This window comes from Saimiri boliviensis, chromosome 8 (assembly GCF_048565385.1).
Source record: "Saimiri boliviensis isolate mSaiBol1 chromosome 8, mSaiBol1.pri, whole genome shotgun sequence".
Classification (NCBI taxonomy): domain Eukaryota; kingdom Metazoa; phylum Chordata; class Mammalia; order Primates; family Cebidae; genus Saimiri; species Saimiri boliviensis.
The window spans coordinates 86,509,715-86,529,491 of record NC_133456.1 but is presented as its reverse complement, the minus strand read 5'-3'; the positions used below and the strand labels follow the sequence as shown (position 1 = coordinate 86,529,491).

At 46.7% G+C, this 19,777-nt stretch overlaps 1 protein-coding gene across 14 annotated transcripts in view; it reads left to right on the top strand.

The window, feature by feature from the left end:
* MTMR14 (myotubularin related protein 14) overlaps positions 1-19,777 on the top strand; it is a 52,680-nt gene that overhangs the window by 14,603 nt on the left and 18,300 nt on the right. For 8 of the 14 annotated variants that reach the window (XR_012518887.1, XM_074404827.1, XM_074404826.1 and 5 more), the window contains 8 exons: positions 4,170-4,245; positions 4,868-4,928; positions 6,475-6,597; positions 8,367-8,440; positions 12,799-12,869; positions 13,452-13,526; positions 19,044-19,110; positions 19,671-19,756. Coding sequence is in view for 13 of the 14 variants with exons in the window: in XM_074404827.1 (XP_074260928.1) it covers positions 4,170-4,245; positions 4,868-4,928; positions 6,475-6,597; positions 8,367-8,440; positions 12,799-12,869; positions 13,452-13,526; positions 19,044-19,110; positions 19,671-19,756 (633 nt within the window). In the remaining variant the exon portion in view is untranslated. The remainder of the gene's footprint in view (positions 1-4,169; positions 4,246-4,867; positions 4,929-6,474; positions 6,598-8,366; positions 8,441-12,798; positions 12,870-13,451; positions 13,527-19,043; positions 19,111-19,670; positions 19,757-19,777) is intronic. The other 6 variants (XM_074404832.1, XM_074404830.1, XM_074404828.1 and 3 more) reach the window with 2 other exon arrangements.

Below are 19,777 nucleotides of genomic sequence, written 5' to 3'. Positions count from 1 at the left end.
GTTGAAGAAGAAAGAGGTGTATTAAGAAATGCTTGCTGGCCAGGTGTGGTGGCTCACACCTGTAATCCAAGCACTTTGGAGGCCAAGGCGAGTGGATCACCTGAGGTCAGGAGTTCAAGACCAGCCTGAACAACATGGTGAAACCCTGTCTTTATTTTTTTTTAAATAAAAATAAATTAAAAAAAAAGAAAAGAAAAGAAATGCTTGCTTCCACAACCTAAATGTCCATCGACAGATGAATGGATAAAGAAAATACGGTACATGTATGCAATGGAGTACCATTCAGCAATGAAAAGAAAGATCCTCTCATTTGTTATCAGCATGGATAGAACTGGAGGTCGTTATGTTAAGTGAAATAAGTGAGGCACAAAAAGACAGACTTAACATGTTCTCACTTATTTGGAAGCTAAAAAAATTAAAACAATTGAACTCATTAAGATAGAGAGTAGAATTAGGTTACCAGAGACAGGGAAAGGCTACTGTCAGGAGCAAGTGAGAGGAGTGGGGGTGGTTAATGGTACAAAAATATAGTTAGAATGAATAAGATCTAGTATTTGATAACACAACGGGGTGACTACAGTCAACAATAATTTATTTAAAAATAAGAGTATGACTGGATTGTAACATAAAGGATAAATGTTTGAGGTGGCAGATACCTCATTTACCCTGATGTGATCATTATGCATGGTGTGCCTGTATCAAAATATCTCATGTACCCCATAAATAAATTCGTGTAACTACCAACATTTTTAAAACCTAAATGCTTCCAGCAGAAACAGAAAATGAAATACCACATGTTCTCATTCATAAGTGGGAGCTAAATAGTGGGTACGCATGGTCATAAAGGTGGAAACAGTAAATACTGGGGACTCCGGAAAGGGGAGAGAGGAGGAGGCAAGGGTTGAAGAATACCTGTTGGTTACTGTGTTCCCCATTTGGATGATGAGTAAAATGGAAGCCCTAACCCCAGCATTACACAGTGTATCCATGTAACAAACTTGCACACACACCCCGAGTCTAACATTTAAGGAAAAAGAAATGCTTGCGTTCTGCTTCCTTCAAAACTCAGTTCAGTGTGGCTAGTGCAACTGAGGAACCAAGGGTTATATTTTATTTCATTTCAATTTAATTATTAATTTATTATTTATTTATTTATTTTAATTTATTTTTTTTTAAACAGAGTCTTACTCTGTCACCCAGGCTGGAGTGCAATGGCACGATCTCGGCTCACTGCAACCTCCACCTCCCAGGATCAAGAGATTCTCCTGCCTCAGCCTCCTGAGTAGCTGGGATTACAGGCGCGTGCCACTGCGCCCAGCTAATTGTTGTATTTTTAGTAGAGACGGGGTTTCAACATTTTGGCCAGGCTGGTCTCGAACTCCTGACCTTGTGATTCACCCGCCTTGGCCTCCCAAAGTGCTGGGATTACAGGCATGAGCCACCGCGCCCGGCCTTCAATTTAATTTTTAAGACTTGAAGCAATATAAAAATTTGTTGTTGTTAAAAACAACTTTGAAATGGGACCACATTTCTCTTGAAATGCCCAAAGTTTGTTGTTGTTTTTTCCTTTTTTTTTTTTTGAGACAGAGTTTCTCTCTGTTGTCCAGACTGGAGTGTAGTGATGCCATCTTGCCTCAGTGTAACCTCCACCTCCAGGGCTCTAGCGATTCTTGTGCCTCAGCCTCCCAAGTAGCTGGGATTATAGGCACGTTCCACCACACTTGGCTAATTTTTGTCTTTTTAGTAGAGACAGAGTTTTACCATAGTTTTACCATGTTGGCCAGGCTGGTCTCAGACTCCTAGCCTCAAGTGATCTGCCCGCCTTGGCCTCCCAAAGTGCTGGGATTATAGGTGTGAACCACCAGGCCCAGCCAATGCCCCAAGTTTTGCATCCTACTTAAGATACGCTTTAAGTGTAAAATACATGTGAAATTTTGAAGATTTAATAGAAAAAATGTAAAATACTCATTTTAAAAGTCATTACATATTGACATAATGTCTTGGATATGTTGGGTTAAATAAAATATATTAAAAATTTTTTTTTCAAAACTCAGTTCAACCATTGAAGGGTAAGTTCTTAAACTGTTTTCTCCCCAAACACGTGTGTCTGGCTTTTGGACCATTGAAACTGGAACAATTCATCTTTCTTTTCGTTTAAGAGGTGAAGAGCAGAGGTCAGAGGTTACTAAATTAGCAAATCCTACAGAGTGCTTTTCCATAGGCAGAATTGTAGGCCATTCCTAACTACATAAATAGAGAACATTCTTGCGTTTTCAGTCAGGAACCAGCTTAAAGGTCAGAGATGATGGGTTATGAGTCAGAACCATGAGGCAAAGGAACAGGTGTGTATCAAGAGGAATCAGCCCTCCCCCAGGGGGCCTTCCTGAAGAGGCTTGTGCCCCGCTTGGGGACTTGGCCAACTTGTTCTTCTCCATGTGACTCTGGGGTCTTCTTGGCCTGGGTCTGGCTGCCTCAATTACTAAAAAGACAAGGTCAATAGAAGGGATGTAGAAGAAGAATTGGGAACAGTAAAAGGGTCGCAGAACTCAACAGCCAAAAAGAAGGCAGCCATCTGCTCTGAAAGATTTAACAGAAACAATGCAAAGGAGAGTGAGGTCAGCTGCCAGCAGCTTAGATGAAGCGGGGAGGGTGGCCATGATACATATGCCAGTGGAACAGGCAGCCACACACCCTGTCAACATCCTGAATTTGGAAACCAAACTTTCCCGTTTTCTTTGGAGTCTTAGGGGTCCTCAGCCCTTTCCTGTGGAAGCATCCACTTTACTCCTTACTATGTGGTTGAGTCCTTTAAAGCAAGGGCTTTTAAGAGGGTCTGGGGATGGGTTCATCAGTGGACTTGGGAGAGTCCAGAAATCTCTGGAAATGTAAGTAAATTATGATGTGTACATTTTTTTTTTCAGGAGACAGTTGATAGTTTTTAATCAGATTTTCAGATTGCTTTTAGACCCACAGAAAGTTAAGTGGCTCCCACTGGAATTACATCCTACTTAGGCCAGCAGAAATACTAGCCCTAGTCCTTCTCGTAGGCTTCCAGGACAACCTATCCACAAACCAGCTCTTGCCCTGGTACCAGTAAATTCCTTCGCTCTGTCCCAGGTTATATATGTGCAGGTAACTCTTCTATTGCTGTCCCCGCCCCTAGGCTGCTGCTACCTCAGGGAGAGCCAGAAAGTGACCTAGTCATTCCCACGCACCAACTCTTTGCTTTAGCAGCAAAACTTTCCTTCCCATTATCTTACAGGTAGAGAAGGAGAAACCCTCAGATGGTACTTCACAGTCTTCAAGGGACCAACTTTCCATGAGCACTTTGTGTGACCCACACAGCAGTGCGCTTCACTCCCTGTCTGTCACCTCACAACTTCCCCATTCCCCATTGTGGTATAACAGGGCCATGTTCTCTTAGCCTTTAGCTAAACTTGGGCTGATTTGCCTCCCCATCACCAGGTATCTCCTCCCATTCCCCCCACCCTACTAGATTTCAGCGAACAATTTATTTAAATAAGTAGCCTTACAATTAGATACTGCAGTTCATGCCAATTGCCTGGTTTCCAAAATTCACTTACAATAATCCCTTCAGCGATGAAAAGAAAGCTCTAAAACATTTCTCATCTCCTTCTCGCCGATGCAAAGGTTGTTCCACTCTACACTAAACAGTTCCAAATCACAGTAAGCACACAGGCTTTAGAGGTCAGTGGGTTTGGATTAAATCCCAGCTTACCCCTCATTATATGACCTTATACATCACTTAACCTCTTAGCCTGCTTTTCTTTTCTTCATCTGTGAAACAGCACCAATGCATGCCACCTGCCACATCTCCCTCATGGGCTTGTTTTGAAATTCACTGAGTAGATGGTGGGTTGTTCAATACCATGTCCAGGATGTGGTGTATATGCAACCACCACCCTATCTAATCCAATCCTGTTGGTAACACTGGCACCTCTTGTTTGGGAATGAGACTCCCTTGGTAGAGGTTGTGAATTGATTCTGGGCATCCTCTGACTGACTGTCGCAGCCTTGTTGCTGAACTTAGGGGAGTGCTCTTGGGCCCATTATGCTCGCCTGGAAGAATCAGAGGAGTCCCAGGTGTTCCTTCAACTGTGCATGCTTCAGAAAACCATCTGACCCTGAAAATGCTATTTCTCTCCTAGCACATTTGCAGGTCGGCCACACTGGCTGGATGGGGAGAGCTGTATGGACGCTCAGGCTACAACTATTTTTTCTCAGGTGAATGTCGAACAGCATCCTCTGACCTAGAATGAGAACCCAGTCATAGAGAATAGATACCCGGGCCGGGCGCCATGGCTCATGCCTGTGATCCCAGCACTTTGGGAGGCTGAGGTGGGCGGATCACCTGGTCAGGAGATCAAGACCAGCCTGACCAACATGGTGAAACCCTGTCTCTACTAAAAACACAAAAAATAGCCACGCGTGGTGGCACATACCTGTAATCCCAGCTACTCAGGAGGCTGAGGCAGGAGAATCACTTGAACCCGGGAGGCAGAGGTTGCAGTGAGCTGAGACCACGCCATTGCACTCTAGCCTGGGTGACAGAGCGAGACTCCGTCTCAAAACAAAAGTTACCCATGGCCACAGTAGTATGGGTAGGGGGTCTGAGTGAGCTGGGTGGAGATCAGGGGCCTTCCTTTGATCAGGGACCAGGAGACAAATAGGAGTTCACTTTAGAGATGAAAACTACCAGGCATATGGGGGCATAGTGTGTCCTTAGGGTTGGAGCCAAGTTGCCCCAGCCCACCCTTGGCACTATAGGGAAGGAGGCTGATAAGGAAGCCCCTGTGTGGAGCCCTGGGTCACAGCCTCAGTACTGACAGATAGGTTTTTCTGGCAGGGGGTGCAGATGATGCCTGGGCAGATGTGGAGGACGTCACGGAGGAGGACTGTGCTGTTCGGTCAGTGCTGGGTTGCTCTGGTCAGGGGCTTGTGTTGGGAATGGGGTGTCTGGCCAGAGATGGCATGTTCATATTGTCTGTGTGTGTTTGTCACTGGTTCAGGTGAGTGGATTGGCCTTTTTTCCTTCTGTCTGCCAAGTCTGTGTCCCTGAAATAGGGCTGTTGAAGTCCACTGGGTAGCATCCAAATACCTGAGCAGTCTGTCTCCATTTTGGCTGCACATCTGGATTCAGAGAGAATGTCCCACTCTTGGGGTTCCTGGTACTGCAGGCCTGAGATAGGGCCCAGACATCTATATTTGTTTTAAAGTCCCCACAGAGTTGCCAGTTGGCAGCTATGTTGCTACCAACCTGCCAGATCTCACCCAGTACACCTAGTACTACTGAGGCACAGGGCAAGGGCTACAGTCCATACATAGGAGACAGGAGGTCTAGCCTGGAAGGCACATTTGGAGATCAGATGTTTCACAGCTGCATGATTGGTGCTATACCTAAGAAAAGCTTGGTACAGAACAGGAGTTTGAGTCCCTGTGAAAGGAGGAAATGTGCTGGTTTACACTCTTCTGTCCCCTTCCCAAATGTTTTTAGAAAACAATACTATAGGGTATTTTAGAAAAGCTCCTTTGCATGGTCTGTACCACATGGAAAGTCTTTAACTGGTGACAAGCATCTCTGGAATGCACACAAGCACCCTCGTTAAAATCAGCTTCCCGAATCATAGTTTAGTTCATGAAAGGGCATCTTGCTATGCCCGGGTTCTGCCTGTTAGCTCTGAAAGCAGTGGCTCTGGCTTGTGCTCAAGAATGTTTGGCTCTTCTCCCTAGATCAGGTGACCTCTGCCCAGCCAGGTCATCATCTTCAGCATATAGTGTTCTTGGCAAAGAGATTGCTGGGGGCAGCAAAGCAGTGTGGATTAAAAAATAAAGTAATGGTGACTGTTTATGCTTTCTACTGCCGAAATCTGCAGGGCTGATCAAAAGGCAGCATTGAGATAGAAACATTTTATCATTCTCTTTGCTTCATTGGCCTGCTAGGTAGAAGGAATTTGCTTGCTAGTATTTCATAATCAGTTGATAAAATAGCTCTAAAAACTTTATCTCTACAAGAATTTCAGCCTGTTACATTATGAGCAAGTCATGTGGCTAAAAATGGTCATAAATGGGGGGAAAAGGAGAGGGTGGAGGAGATCAACTCTAATGGAAACCGAAAGATTCTATCAGCCACCAGCCTGCTGCTTTTTAGAACCCTGAGATTATCTTGAGTCTTTTGGCTTTATGTCAACCAAGGCCAGGAAGTCCTTTTCCATTTCTACCTGCAAATTGCTCCTCTTTGAAATACATCCCAGAGACTGGGGTAATCTCTTAGAAAGTCACCTTCCCTGCAACCTCTCTGAAACCAGTTGGCTTCTTCGGCACCCATGCGTCTACCTAGACATGCCCCAGCTTCTGGAGAAAAGTAACATCCATATTTCCCTGAATGAATGCCCACCCCTACGCTCCTCTGACTGAACATGCCATGTAACTTCTCCCCCTGGCTCTTTATTTCAGAAGTGGTGACACGCATCTTTTTGATAAGGTCAGAGGCTATGACATCAAGCTGCTTCGATACCTGTCAGTCAAATACATCTGTGACCTGATGGTGGAGAACAAGAAGGTGAAGTTTGGCATGAAGTAAGTATAGGCACCCACCACAAAATGAACAGAGGCAGTGTGTACAGATTTGCAGGGCTGACGTTAGTACGTAGCTGTCACTGTGTGCTGGCCTCCTTACAGAGGGTTTTCTGTACATTGTCTCGCTGTATGTTCAGATAACCCTGCACAACAGGTACCAGTATCCCCCTTTTTCAGATACTGAAGCACAGAGAGCTTAAATACCTTGCTCAGGTTGTATGTTAGTGACTGAGGAATCCATTAGTCTCTACCAGTGCTCTACTGACATCTTCTCTTACATATCTCTGTAATTTTTATTTCCGGCTCCAAGTGGTATGCCATGTGTGGCAAATTAGAATCTCTTAATTTTTTAGAATTTATTTTTCATAGAGATGGGGTCTGTACCACATGGTTGCCAAAGGTGGTCTCAGACATGTGGCCTTAAGCAGTCGTCCTGCTTCAGCCTCCCAAAGTGCAACTGTGCCTGGTCCTAGGATTTCTTTTTTTTTTTTTTTTTGAGACGGAGTTTCGCTCTTGTTACCCAGGCTGGAGTGCAATGGCGCGATCTCGGCTCACCGCAACCTCCGCCTCCTGGGCTCAGGCAATTCTCCTGCCTCAGCCTCCTAAGTAGCTGGGATTACAGGCACACGCCACCAGTCCAGCTAGTTTTTTGTATTTTTAGTAGAGACGGGGTTTCACCATGTTGACCAGGATGGTCTCGATCTCGTGATCCACCCACCTCGGCCTCCCAAAGTGCTGGGATTACAGGCTTGAGCCACCGCACCCGGCCAGGATTTCTTTTAAAATTAAACAAAAAAACCAGCATATATTCAAATTTTACTTCAGTGACTGCTGTTATATAAAAACACATATGGACCAAATTCAAATATGAGAAGTCAAAACTAAAAAATATTGCCTGGGTTGGTGATGAGACTATAGGAGCTTTTCCCAAAATTTTGTTTGTTTTTAAATGATGTCTTTTAATATCCTAAAAGGTGGTCTTAGAAAATAAGGCACACTGAGACTAAAGTCAGAGCTCACCTATCTGCAGATCAGAATGTTGCCTTATTCCTCCCTTCCTTTATCTCTTAGAGTCTCTAGTGTTTATTTTCGGATGCTGTTTGTTCACCCTGTTTAGAAGTAGGCTTGAAAAAAGGAGAATAAAAAAAAGGATTCCCATAGGATTCTATTATTTGGCTCCCATCTCACTCCTGGGTTAGAGTGGCTATACTGTCTGCATTTTGGGGTCAGGTGGAAGGTTATTCTGCACCTTTAGGCTCTGATTGAGGATTGCTGTAGTATTAGAGGGGGAGTAATCTCCTTACTTGATATATTGGAATAGGGGCAGAGAAGTTAGAGTTCTGTTTTTGAGGTAGAGTCTTGCTCTGTTGCCCAGGCTGGGCATAATCTTGGCTCACTGCAACCTCCGTCTCCCAGGTTTAGTAAGCACTTTTCCTGCTTCATCCTCCTGAGTAGCTGAGATTATGGAAGTGTACCACCACACGCAGTTAATTTTTTTATGTTTTTGGTAGAGATGGGGTTTCACCATGTTGTCCAGGCTGGTCTCGAACTCCTCACCTCAAGCCACCTCACCCAGCCAAAATTAGAATTCTTAATTGTACAAAGTAGGCACTGCCAAAAGGAATTGTTAACATTGAAGAATAGTTTTTTAGCAGAAGCTTCATTTGATTATAATCCTTATTTGAGGAGTGTGTGTGTGTGTGTGTGTGTGTGTGTGTGTGTGTATGTGTGTGTTGATGCTGTTAACACATTGTGTCCCTGTCTTGTAGTGTAACCTCCTCTGAGAAGGTGGACAAAGCCCAGCGCTATGCCGACTTCACTCTCCTCTCCATCCCATATCCAGGTAGGGAGCTCTCATCTAGTGGCAGGGGTCCTAGGACTGGGGACCTGGGGGGGGGCTTGAGCAAGCCTTCTCTACTTAGATACAGTGGTGTCCAGGGAGCTTTCCTGGAGGGTTTGTGTCAGGCACCATAGGACATTTTGGTTCCCAGTTACAGGCCAGCTAAGTGTAGGATAGTGTCCTGGAGAAGGGGCTTTCCACTCAAGGGGTCTAGGGTTTGAGTACTGTCACTGGTACTAGCCACAGCCTTGAGTGAAGTACTTCACCCTTCCAAGGCTCAAGTTTTTTGAGGAACTTGGAACAATGTAGCTCAGAGTTTTGATTTATATGAAAGTGCTCTGTGCATGAAAGTACTGTTTAAGTGTAACATGACATTAGTAGTCGTCTGTGTCAGCAGCTGCACTTGCTGCTCTAGCCTGAGTGAATGTCACCCTTTGGGTGCAAGTCTTGAAGGGATTGAGTTATTTGTGGAAATTGCCCCAGGCAAGGCTATTCTGGTGGTAGAAGAACACATAATTGCTGTGTTCCCAGCAACTGGACAATGGCCATACCATGTTGCGAAGCACATTGGTATCCACAAAGCTGCATTTGTCTCTTGCACATGAAAGTGTGTGCAACCTGTGGTCAGGGCTGTAGTCTGTGCACTGGATATTAAAGCTGGTAGTCTAGTTCGTAGCATTCAAGCTTTCTGGAAATACCTGCCTGTTTAGCAAGGGAGGCCAAGGAGCTTTAACATCAGTGCAAGATGCTGTCAGCAGACAACAGGGAGTAATATACTCTTTCTCCTTAAAACCTCGCACAAGCATCTGCCTTTTTGTGTTGGACCTCATCTCAATTTTGGGGCCACACAGCCATGAGAAAGGGCAGGCAGGTTCATCTAGTGCCTTGCCGGGGGGTGAGGGGAGGGTGTCTCATCAGGTGCAAGCTGGTGGTATCCATACTCTAGCACCTGGTAACCCAGCACCTTTACAGGGGCCTTCCCCTGAGTCTATGAACTGTTCTCTGCCAGCATAGTGTTTGGTACCACATAGAACTGGGCAAGAGTCCCAGCCTTAGCACTGTCTCCTTGAACAAGCCCCGTAACCCTTCTGAGCATCAGTTTCCTCCTTAATAAAATGAAGATAATGGTGCCCATTTCAGAATGAAGTGCCAGACCCATCCATAACAGGTGTCCTTTACATAACAGACCTAATGATGAGTTGTTGGGAAAGACAGACTCAGGGAACCTCCTATTCCCTAAAGGCAACTTTAGGCTGATGTAGATGATGATGATAACGATGCTGGGGTGAGCTTGACAGTATCAGACCTACACTCTGACAGGAGTATCCTACATAAGGGGGTTCACATTGGAACCATTGGGTAACTCTGTAGCTGCTTTTCAGACACAGTTTCCAACTCCCAGGAGATGCTTCAGGGCTTCCACAGACTGAACTGTCTGCAGGATTGCACTGCCTGAGGAACCAGGCATCACTTTCTTCATTTTAAATTTAGGTTCCAAGTAGGACTTGGTTTGGAAAAAATAGTTTTGCTAGAAGTATAAATACCACTGCTCCAAAATAGTAATGCAGTGTCCTTTCTGCTGTAGTTTGGTAGCTAGTTACAAGACTCCCACAATGTTAGCACCCTTTGACCCAGGTATTTTTCTGATAATTGGTCATTAGTATGTAATTCAGCCAACTTGGTGCTGGGAACGTTCATCACAATGTCTGTTTGTAATAGCAAAACAAGAAATGTTTTCATGAATCAGAATAATGATTAAATGATGGCACATCCTTCAGTAGGATGAAATATTGAATATTGTAGAAGAATAGAAAATGGGCTGGACACAGTGGCTCCTGCCTGTAATCTCAGCACTTTGGGAAGCCTAGGCAGTAGGATTGCTTGAGCCCAGGAGTTCAAGACCAGCCTGGGAAACAGTCTGTCTCTACCAAAAAAAAAAAAAGAAAGAAAAGAAAAGAAAAATAGAAAATGCTTAAACTTTTTGATATGGAAAACGTCACAGAGCTTAAGATAAGCAAGATTCAGAATCACATAGTACACTCTCAACTAAGTAAAGGAAAATGTGCTTACTAGAAAGGAAGAAGGAAATGTGCCAAAATGTTAAGATGTCTGTATGCTTTCCCCAAAACTTTTTTTGTTATAAAAGGCATCAAAAGAGACCACAGTTTATATGTACTGCATCTAAGTGTATGTGTTGGGGTGGGTAACGAGGATCAATAAAAATTAAAAAGCTGGAGATGGGGGGAGACACCATTGCACACCCCGATAAGGGGAACAGGAGAGTCATTTTTTATTTGATATACTTGTGTTCTTGTGGGTTTTTTTGCATACTTGTGTTACTTTATAATAAGAAAAAAAATTAAATTACGATTATCCAAACCAAGCTATGAGCTGCACTTTGATGCTGTTTAAGGAATCTCAGTTGAGCCTTATGATGGCTTCGAGGCCCAAACAAGTACTAAATAGCCTTAGTTCTAGCTGTGTCAAACTCTCTTGGGCTCTTGGAAATGAGAAGTATTCTGGGATCGTTTCTTTCAGTGCACCAAAATAGATGGGGCCCTCTGCAGCACAAATCTAATTTGTTTCCTCCTTGAGTGAATGGCTCTTCTCTGTCTGCTTTTGGTCCCTCCCCTATTGCTTGAAAGTGGTTCAGAATTCTGTTAGAACCCTGTTCAGGTAATGAACATCAGGCATTGCCCTGAGTAGAGTCTATTTTAATTCTGTCCATTTCTCACAAAAACTGCTTCTGCATCATAGGCAGGTCTGAGCTCAGCCTAAGGCCTGCAGTGTTGATTTGAGCAGCTAGAGTTGGAGAAACAGCACTTCACAAGAGCTCCGAGGGATAATTGGTGTCGCTTCTAAACCTGGGCTCAAAACTCAGGGCCTCTGTCTGAGATCTATAATTCTTCTTTCTCCCAATGAAGCTCCCAAGAATAGACTGAAGTGTTATGGTTGAGGATTGTTTGCAGACTTCTCAAGGTCTGGGGATTAGAGTGTAGGATGTGTATGGGATGAAAACCACTTCTAGAAAACATGGTTTGCAGACTTCTCAAGGTCTGGGGATTAGAGTGTAGGATGTGTATGGGATGAAAACCACTTCTAGAAAACATGGGCTAGGTCTCTAGAGAAGCTTTCCCATCTTCCCTGAGTGGGTGTCGGACAGGAACTTGACCCAAGAGTTGCTGTGACATTCCATGGAATCTTTGCAGCTACTTCTCCTGAATTTGGACGATTGTTTTCTTGCCTTCTGGGACTTCACCAGGCTTGCAGGTGTGGCCAAAGCCATGTGCCCTCTGAAGTTTGTGTAGAGGCCCTGGGTGCTGAGAATAACTGCAAGAAACTGGTAGCCAAGCGTGTTCTCCCACCACATTTCCTGAAGCCACCAGGAGCTCCTTGAAGGCCCAGATGCTCACTGTGCTGTGGTTAGACTCAGCAGGGGCAGGCCACAGTCTGGAGGCAAAACGGATTCTGTCTGACCAAGGCTGGCAACCCCAATTGCAGAGCAAAGCAGTTGACTTCAAACTGTGGGCCGGCACTATGGGCTCTTGTTGCAGTGGCAGTGTGAATGCCACTTGGACCAGTGCTGTGCTAGGTGTTTTATATGCATTATGTCATCCTTGAACAGCCGTTTTACAAATGAGAAAATCAAGGCTTAGAGACATTAAACAACTTGTTCAGCGTCACAGTGTTAAGTGAAAAGCTGAGATTTGAAGCTGGTAATGTTGCCAAAGCCCTATTCTCTCCATTGTTTCTCTCTCTTCCTGAAGGCTTATCCTGATGTTACTTACAATTTTTCCACCAAATAACACAGAAAAGTGCCTCTTTGCTTTCTTTGTTGGGCATGGCACTGTCTCTTGAGCACCAGGTTTGAGGCACTGTCCATGGTCCTTTTCAGTATGTTAGGATGTTCAGTCTTCACTAAAAGCCTGCGAGGCTAGCATTATTTGCCCCTATTTTAGAGATGAGGAAGAGTGATCCTCTGCAACTAGGCTGCAGTGGTACGTCATGCCTTTGTTTACGGGGATTGGCACTACAGAGACCTGTAGGACAAAGGGACTTGCAATGTGGGGGAAGTGACTGGTGATCAGTGAGCATAGATGGAGAAAGTTATGAAGAGGCTGAGAGCAGGTGGTGCCTCATAGAAAAGGCGTGCAGCCAGGAAACCAGAGGGGCTCTGGAGGCTCTCCCCTGGCTCTTGCCCACCATGTCAACCTTGGCCTCACTGGAGCCCTTAGTTTGGAGAAGTGTGAGCTGGTGGCTCCCTCTGTCCACAGCACTCAGGGCTCTGGGTCTGGCCAGGGCTGTCTCAGAAGACTTTGGGCTGGGAAGGGAGGTATCATAACTCTGCCCTTCTTTTCCAGGCTGTGAATTTTTCAAGGAATATAAAGATCGGGATTACATGGCGGAAGGGCTCATATTTAACTGGAAGCAGGTATGAGCAGTAACATACATCAACTTGGGTCGTATGTCTGTTTGTAAAGAGAGACCAAAGAGAACAGCTAGCAGTCTTTTTTGGGAAAATAACTCCCTCTTTCTTTTCTGCTTTCTTCCCTGATAGTTTCATTCTTTCTTTTGCTCCCTCTTCTCCTTGTATATACATGTTAAATTTTTTGTCATATATACTTTCTTCTCCTCTTTATTTCTCTTGTTTAAGGGAATTTTTCAGGAAAAGCCCTTACTTTCTCTACTGTCTGTGTTAAGGCTAGGGTCAGCATTCTTTTCCTTTCCCAGCCTGTAGGCGCAGGCTAAGGGAAACCTGCCGGAAGCTGAATACATATTGACCTTGCCCGTTTCAGCGACAACCAACCAGTGTCTGACTGAAAAAGTCCACTCAGCTGTAATGATCTGGTCACATTGATTTTTTAAGCTGTCACTCCCAGGTAGCACAGGTGTCTGGCCTGGAGGAGGCAAGCGCTGCCTGTGGTAGTCACAGCCTCAGGACGACAAGCTTCCCTGTTACCTCAGCCTCCTCTGGTGGCCATCCCACATCTCACAGGTGTTTTTTTGTCTCCAGGACTACGTTGATGCCCCATTGAGCATCCCCGACTTCCTGACTCACTCTCTGAACATTGACTGGAGCCAGTATCAGGTGAGGGGCCTGACTCAAGCATTGAGGGCAGGATAAAGGGGTGGGGACCAAGGGGACCCCTGCTGCCTGCCCCACAAGGCCCTCGTGCATTTGCTTGATGGATTGGCTTGTCCCCGCAGATGGCCTTGGCCCTCTGACCTCTCAGACGGGAGGAATTGTGTGTCCGTTTAACTATCTCCTGATTTGCTCATGGCCCAGAAAATCAAAGCTTTCTGAACGTGACTCATTGAAAGATTTGCATCCACCAGGGGTTCTGTTTCCAGAGGACCTCATAGAGTCTGCTATTCCAGATCTGGGCTTTAGTTACTTTTTCATTTTTCCTTTTAAATGCATGTTCAACCAGAGGAAGTACAGAGCTGCCTGACCTCATTTGATTATAGAAACGTTAAAATTACTTCCACCGTGCTCTCCTCCATCGCTGCGCACCATGGAAGGGGCCCCTAGTCTTACTGGATCCATCTCTCCACCCTTAGCCCACACAGCCTGAAGGCTGCCAGCAGCTTTGCTTGCCACTTGCTTCAGGCAGAACAAGTAGTCTTGTTTTTCTGCGACCTTCCCCATGTCCTGTTCTTCTGCCTGGCTGCCACCTCTTAGCTTCCTCTTGTCTGGCTGACATACTGCCCTTCAGGCTTTGGCTCAAGTGTCTACTTCAGGAAGACTTCCCTCATCTGCCTCTTCTTTATCCCTGGCGAGTTAGATGCCTGCATCTATATTCCCATTAACCCCCTGGGCACATCCGTCATGGAATTTTCCACTGAGCTGTAGTCACTGATTTAGAGATCTGCTTCCCTGAAATCCTGGAGGACGGGGACCCACAGCTTGTGCATCCCAGCACAGAAACAGGCACAGAGCCTAGAACTTGAAAGACCGAGCCAGTAAACAACAGAAAACATTCTGCCTCCCTGCTAGTTTCCCCGTCCCCAAGTCTGGACAGCTCCCACCCAGCCTTGAGATCTCTCTTTCTTTGAAAGGCTGGCCAATCTATGTTAAGCAACTAGGTGCTCCTAGATCACCAATGTCAGTATTCTGTGGTCCTGATAGCAGCAAGATCCATCTTGTTTTCCCTCTATATATCTAGCCCTTAATCACAAGGTAGATGCTCACAGCAACTGTTTGAATGTATGAAGTAGGGTGATGTCAGGTCTCCCCTATGCAGGTGTTTGCAAGAGAGGGAGCACTGGGGAGGAAAGCAGGCCAGTTGTTTGTTATGGTCTGGAAGCCTGGAGAACAAACAGGTTTGGGGTGCCTGTCCTGTGGTCTCATGTTGAGGCAGTGCCTAGACAGATTGAGTGGATAAAAGAACCTGCAGGCTTCCTTCTTTCTTTACTGCATGCAGAGGTGAAGTAGACGCTGCCCCAAGCCACCTTCTTTCTGGTCCCTTCTGGCACCACTTTTTCTTCTTATGCAGGTACAAACTGGATCTGATGAACTACTCAGCAAATGAGATGTGACAGTTCCTGGTACTGGTCCAACCAAGAATGTTTGCCTCTTTAGGAAGGGGTCCTGTGCATGTGAGGAGGTGCTCTGCTTAGTAGATGCAGGCCCTGGATCTAGGTCCCAGCTTGCCTGGCCCTTCCTGCAAGGCTCTGTGGCCTTGAGCAAATGACCTCACTTTCCCCTGAAAGTGGTGTTGGCAGTACCTATTTCAGAGTTGTGCCAGGCTCAAATATGATCACTGCTTGAAAGTGATTCCTGAACTGAAATACCAGACAGATTGTAGTGGTAATTATGAAGAGGCTGCTAGCTAGCTAACTCAGGGAAGTGAACACTGATAAACTTCCAGGCCTGAAGGCGGCAGGGCTGGAGTGTAGCAGGCAGGCAGACGCCACCTGTGTAGCCACATCTTTGGTGTTGCTCAACCTGTTTGCCTCACTGGGACTCCTAGCATCCTCTTCCTTGGCCAGGTGTGGGCTCTGCCCTTTCTGCCAGCAAGGCCCTGGGGTGCTGGTACCTTGTTACTTTTTTCACCATCTCCCCAGGTGATCTCATTAATTGTCCACACGATGAGCCCACGGCCAGGCCCCTCTCATCCGTACCTGCATAACCTTTCTACCTACCTTCCTTCCTTTCCTTCCTCCCTCCTTTCCTCCTTCCCTCCTTCCTTCTTTCCTTCCTTTCTTTTCTTTTCACTTCTCTTCCTTTCCTTTTCGTTCCTTCTTTTCTTTTCTTTTTTGAGACAGAGTTTTGCTCTTTTTGTCCAGTCTGGAGTGCAGTGGCACAATCTCAGCTCATCCCAGCCTCTGCCTCCTGGGTTCAAACGATTCTCCTGCCTCAGCCTCCCAAGTAGCTGGGATTACAGGCATGTGCCACCATGCCCAGCTAATTTTTTATTTTTAGTAGAGACAGTTTCTGCATGTTGGTCAGGCTGGTCTCAAACTCCTGACTTCGGGTGATCCACCCACTCAGCCTCCGAAAGTGCTGGGATTACAGGTATAAACCACTGCGCCCAGCCCTGCATCACCTTTCACACGTGTCCCTTCAGGCGGTCCCTCAGACTCAAGCTGTCCAGAGTAGAGTTGACCATAGCCCACCATTTACCCAGATGCTCACACCTGAAACTCGAGTTCTTTGCTTCCCTCACATCCATCACCCGCTCCCATCGGTTCTCTCATCTCTGCCTCTGGTGCAGCTGTAATCCTTGCCCTCATCTCTTGTGCAGTACCCAGCCCAGGCCACTGCTGTCTCAGTACATCTCGCAGCTGAGCTTGGGGCCTCATCATTGTCACCCCTGCCTTAAAACCTACCACTGACTTCCCATTTTCCTCAGAATACAATGCAAGAACCTGTACATGGCCTACCCAGCTCCATGTAGTCTCGTCTTGCCTGTTTTTGTGACGAGCTGATATTCCTAGAGCCTCACTGGCCTCCCTTCAGCTCCCGAAGAAGGCGGCCCTCTCCACATTTGCACATGCACTTGGGCTAGAACAGCATCTCTCATCTCTTTAAGGCTCTCTGCCCGAAACACGTGTCTCCTTTCTGTGTCGCTTATACTGTCTCACGTCACCATCTCTGAGAAGCCTTCTCTGATGTACCTACAGATAAAGCCTGGCTCTCCAGTCACATGGTTGCACAGCATCCTAGAGGTCTCCTTTTAGTTGCACACCTGTAGTGGTTTGCTTTATCTTCCCTCTCCCATGGCTCCATGAGGGCCGAAGTCGTATTCTCCCTTGTGCACCTGGTGCCACACCCTTCAGAAGGCATTCAATGTGAGGTTCACTGAATGAATGAATGGTAGGAGCAGTTGCAGAAGTATTCATGTGTCTTGCTCCCTTCCATGTAACCAGACTGAGTTCCATAGAGGTACGCCTCTTCTTTCTGTGTCGTAAGACCCCTCCCTGGGGCTGCTGCTCCTCAGGCACTCAGTATTGCCCCAACTATGAACAGGCAGCAAGGAACATTCTGCAATGATTCCTAGTCCCTGCACACTAAGCCTTAGAGATGCAGAAATGCCAAAGCAGCCTCTGCTCTCATGGGGATTAGACTAGATAAAGAGGCAACAACATAACCGTCACCTACATTGTCGTTTTGACCAGTAGTCACAGAAGCCCCAAAGAGAAGATAACTGGGCAAGGCCTTTGAAGGATGAAAAAGAGCTTGCCAACCAGAAGAAAGAGTGCTCCAGGCATAGAAACATAAGCAGAGGCATGGCATTCAGCTCAGCTCCCAGAGACTTTTACATGAAGCACATAGGATGAGAGTCAGGCATGAGCCTAGTTTTTAACATATCTCCCCGGTCCTCACTTTGAGCAGTCCCCTCAGACTTTTGCTTCTTACTCTGTTGTTTTAAGAAAAGTACCTACAGCGTAGGATGTGATTAAGAATGTGGAGTCTTAGCTGGGCGCGGTGGCTCAAGCCTGTAATCCCAGCACTTTGGGAGGCCGAGGCGGGTGGATCACGAGGTCGAGAGATCGAGACCATCCTGGTCAACATGGTGAAACCCCGTCTCTACTAAAAGTGCAAAAAATTAGCTGGGCATGGTGGCACGTGCCTGTAATCCCAGCTCCTCAGGAGGCTGAGGCAGGAGAATTGCCTGACCCCAGGAGGCGGAGGTTGCGGTGAGCCGAGATCGCGCCATTGCACTCCAGCCTGGGTAACAAGAGCGAAACTCCGTCTCAATAAAAAAAAAAAAAAAAAAAAAAAAAGAATGTGGAGTCTTTGGAGTCGGGCAAGGCTGGATTTATCCTTCAGCTCAGCCATGTGACCTTGGTTCTCTACCAGCATAGCCCTCCCCAGCCTGTAGCTCCTCCCCAGCCCTGAGAAATTGCTGCTCCTCCCTGCTGGTCAGTATTTCCTCCAGGCAGCTGTCATGGTGGCTGGCTCTCCTCAGCTCTCTAGTCCTTGGCGGGGCCTGCCCTTCCTGTCTGCTGCAGTCTTCCCCAGCCCACCTGACCCTGGGCTTGGTACAGCGTGGCTCGTATCTCCCTCTCCTATGTTTCCTTGCCCTGTGAGAATCGCTGCTCCATTGGCAGTGAGTGTGTCTGACACGTTGAGCCAGATGAGTTGAGAGACCCCTTGTGCAACTACTGATAATGACTTTATTAGCACAGCACTGCAGCGCCTGTCTCTGGAGCCACTAAAAGTGGGTCAGAACTCTCTGGGGGTGTGGGAGGGTCAGGTAAATGAGCCTGTTTTAAATTCCTGGGAAAGCCATTCCAATTACAGGTGCCGTGTTCCCCCTCCCCCTGGGAAGTGCTATCTTGCTGGCATGCGCCGCCCTTTCTGCACAGCCCCAGAACACTGCTAAGCAATTGTATATTAAGATAACACAGGCTGCCCCAGCTAGGGAAAAGGGTGCCGCAAAACTGGGTCAGGCCCCTCCATGGAGTTCCAGGTTCCAAGTGGGCTGTTTCTCAGAGGGTGTGGGCTAGAACTTGCACTTGGGTTAGAACAGGGTTTCTTACCTCTTTAAGGCTTTTGCTTAATTTTCCATCTCCCACTTCATGGGCCTCCGGTTTTAAAAGACTTTCCCTGCCAGACAGACTACATTTATTATTCATCAAAAGATAGTGTGCAGTAAATAGTAATAAAAAGCAAATGAAGCATGTTTGAAAAGGTTGATGTTTTAGTTTCTGTGATGTGACAGCAAATGAAGGAATGAATCTTTTTAAGTGGTCATTTGGAGACATTGGCTACAGCCTCAGGGCTCTTTATTTACCTTTACTGACTTCCTGGACAGCCATACCAGCAGGAGTCCAGCACTTAGAGGACCCTAATGTGGGCAGGGCGCCGTGGGTCACTCTGGCCTCAGCATCCCTTTCTGTTCTTCATTCTCACATAGGGTCAGAACACAAGAGTAGGGGGTCCACAGGCTGAGGGTTGCCAGGAGAGGTGGAAGGAGCTGCTGGAGCTGGAATATGAATGTCCCACATTATGGGAACCTATGGCCTGTGACCAAGGGTCCTGTGTACTTGTTGCCCCAGAATAACTCTTGGCATTTTATTTTTTAAATCCTTAAAATTCTAAATCAGAGTTCATGTCCATTCTTAGACCCCTTTTCTTCTCTGTTTTCTCCGACAGAGTTGGGACCTGGTGCAACAAACACAAAACTACCTGAAGCTGCTGCTTTCCTTAGTTAACAGCGATGGTGAGTCTGTCTCCTCAGGAGCCCTCAAGCCACTGCACCCTTGGGGAGTTCCCAATTCTTTCTACCCCAACTACAGATTGTTGGGGTCACACACCTAACTTTTGTGCTGTGGGAGGGATTTAGGGAGTCCCTAGAATCCCACAGGCTGAATGGGACTTGTCCATTGGTAGCTTTATTCCACGTCCTCAAAATCCTGGAAAACAAAATTAAGAACTCGTTACTACCTCCCCACCTCCTGCCAAAAAAATACTTGTAATGCCCTCTGAGAAACTGGATAGGGATGTCAGCCCCGCCTAAATGACCTGGGCAGGGTAGACTGTGTAGGCCGCACTGTATCCCCAGAAGTACTCTGAGAAGTATAGCCAGGAGGAAGAAAGGAGGCTACAAAGCCAGGGGCCTGCCACTCACCCCTTTCTGGGACTAGGCTGGAGAAGATCCGTGGGGAGGTCACTACAGAAGACACAGGCTTGGGGGAGCCTGGCTCCCTCCCGCCAGGCCCATGTGGTGGTACTTCCCTGCTCATTGGCCCATGTCTGGTTCTCTCTGTGGTTCCTGAGTAGATGACAGCGGGCTGCTGGTACACTGTATCTCAGGCTGGGATCGGACCCCCCTCTTCATCTCCCTCTTGCGCCTTTCCTTGTGGGCTGTGAGTATGACTGGGCCCCTA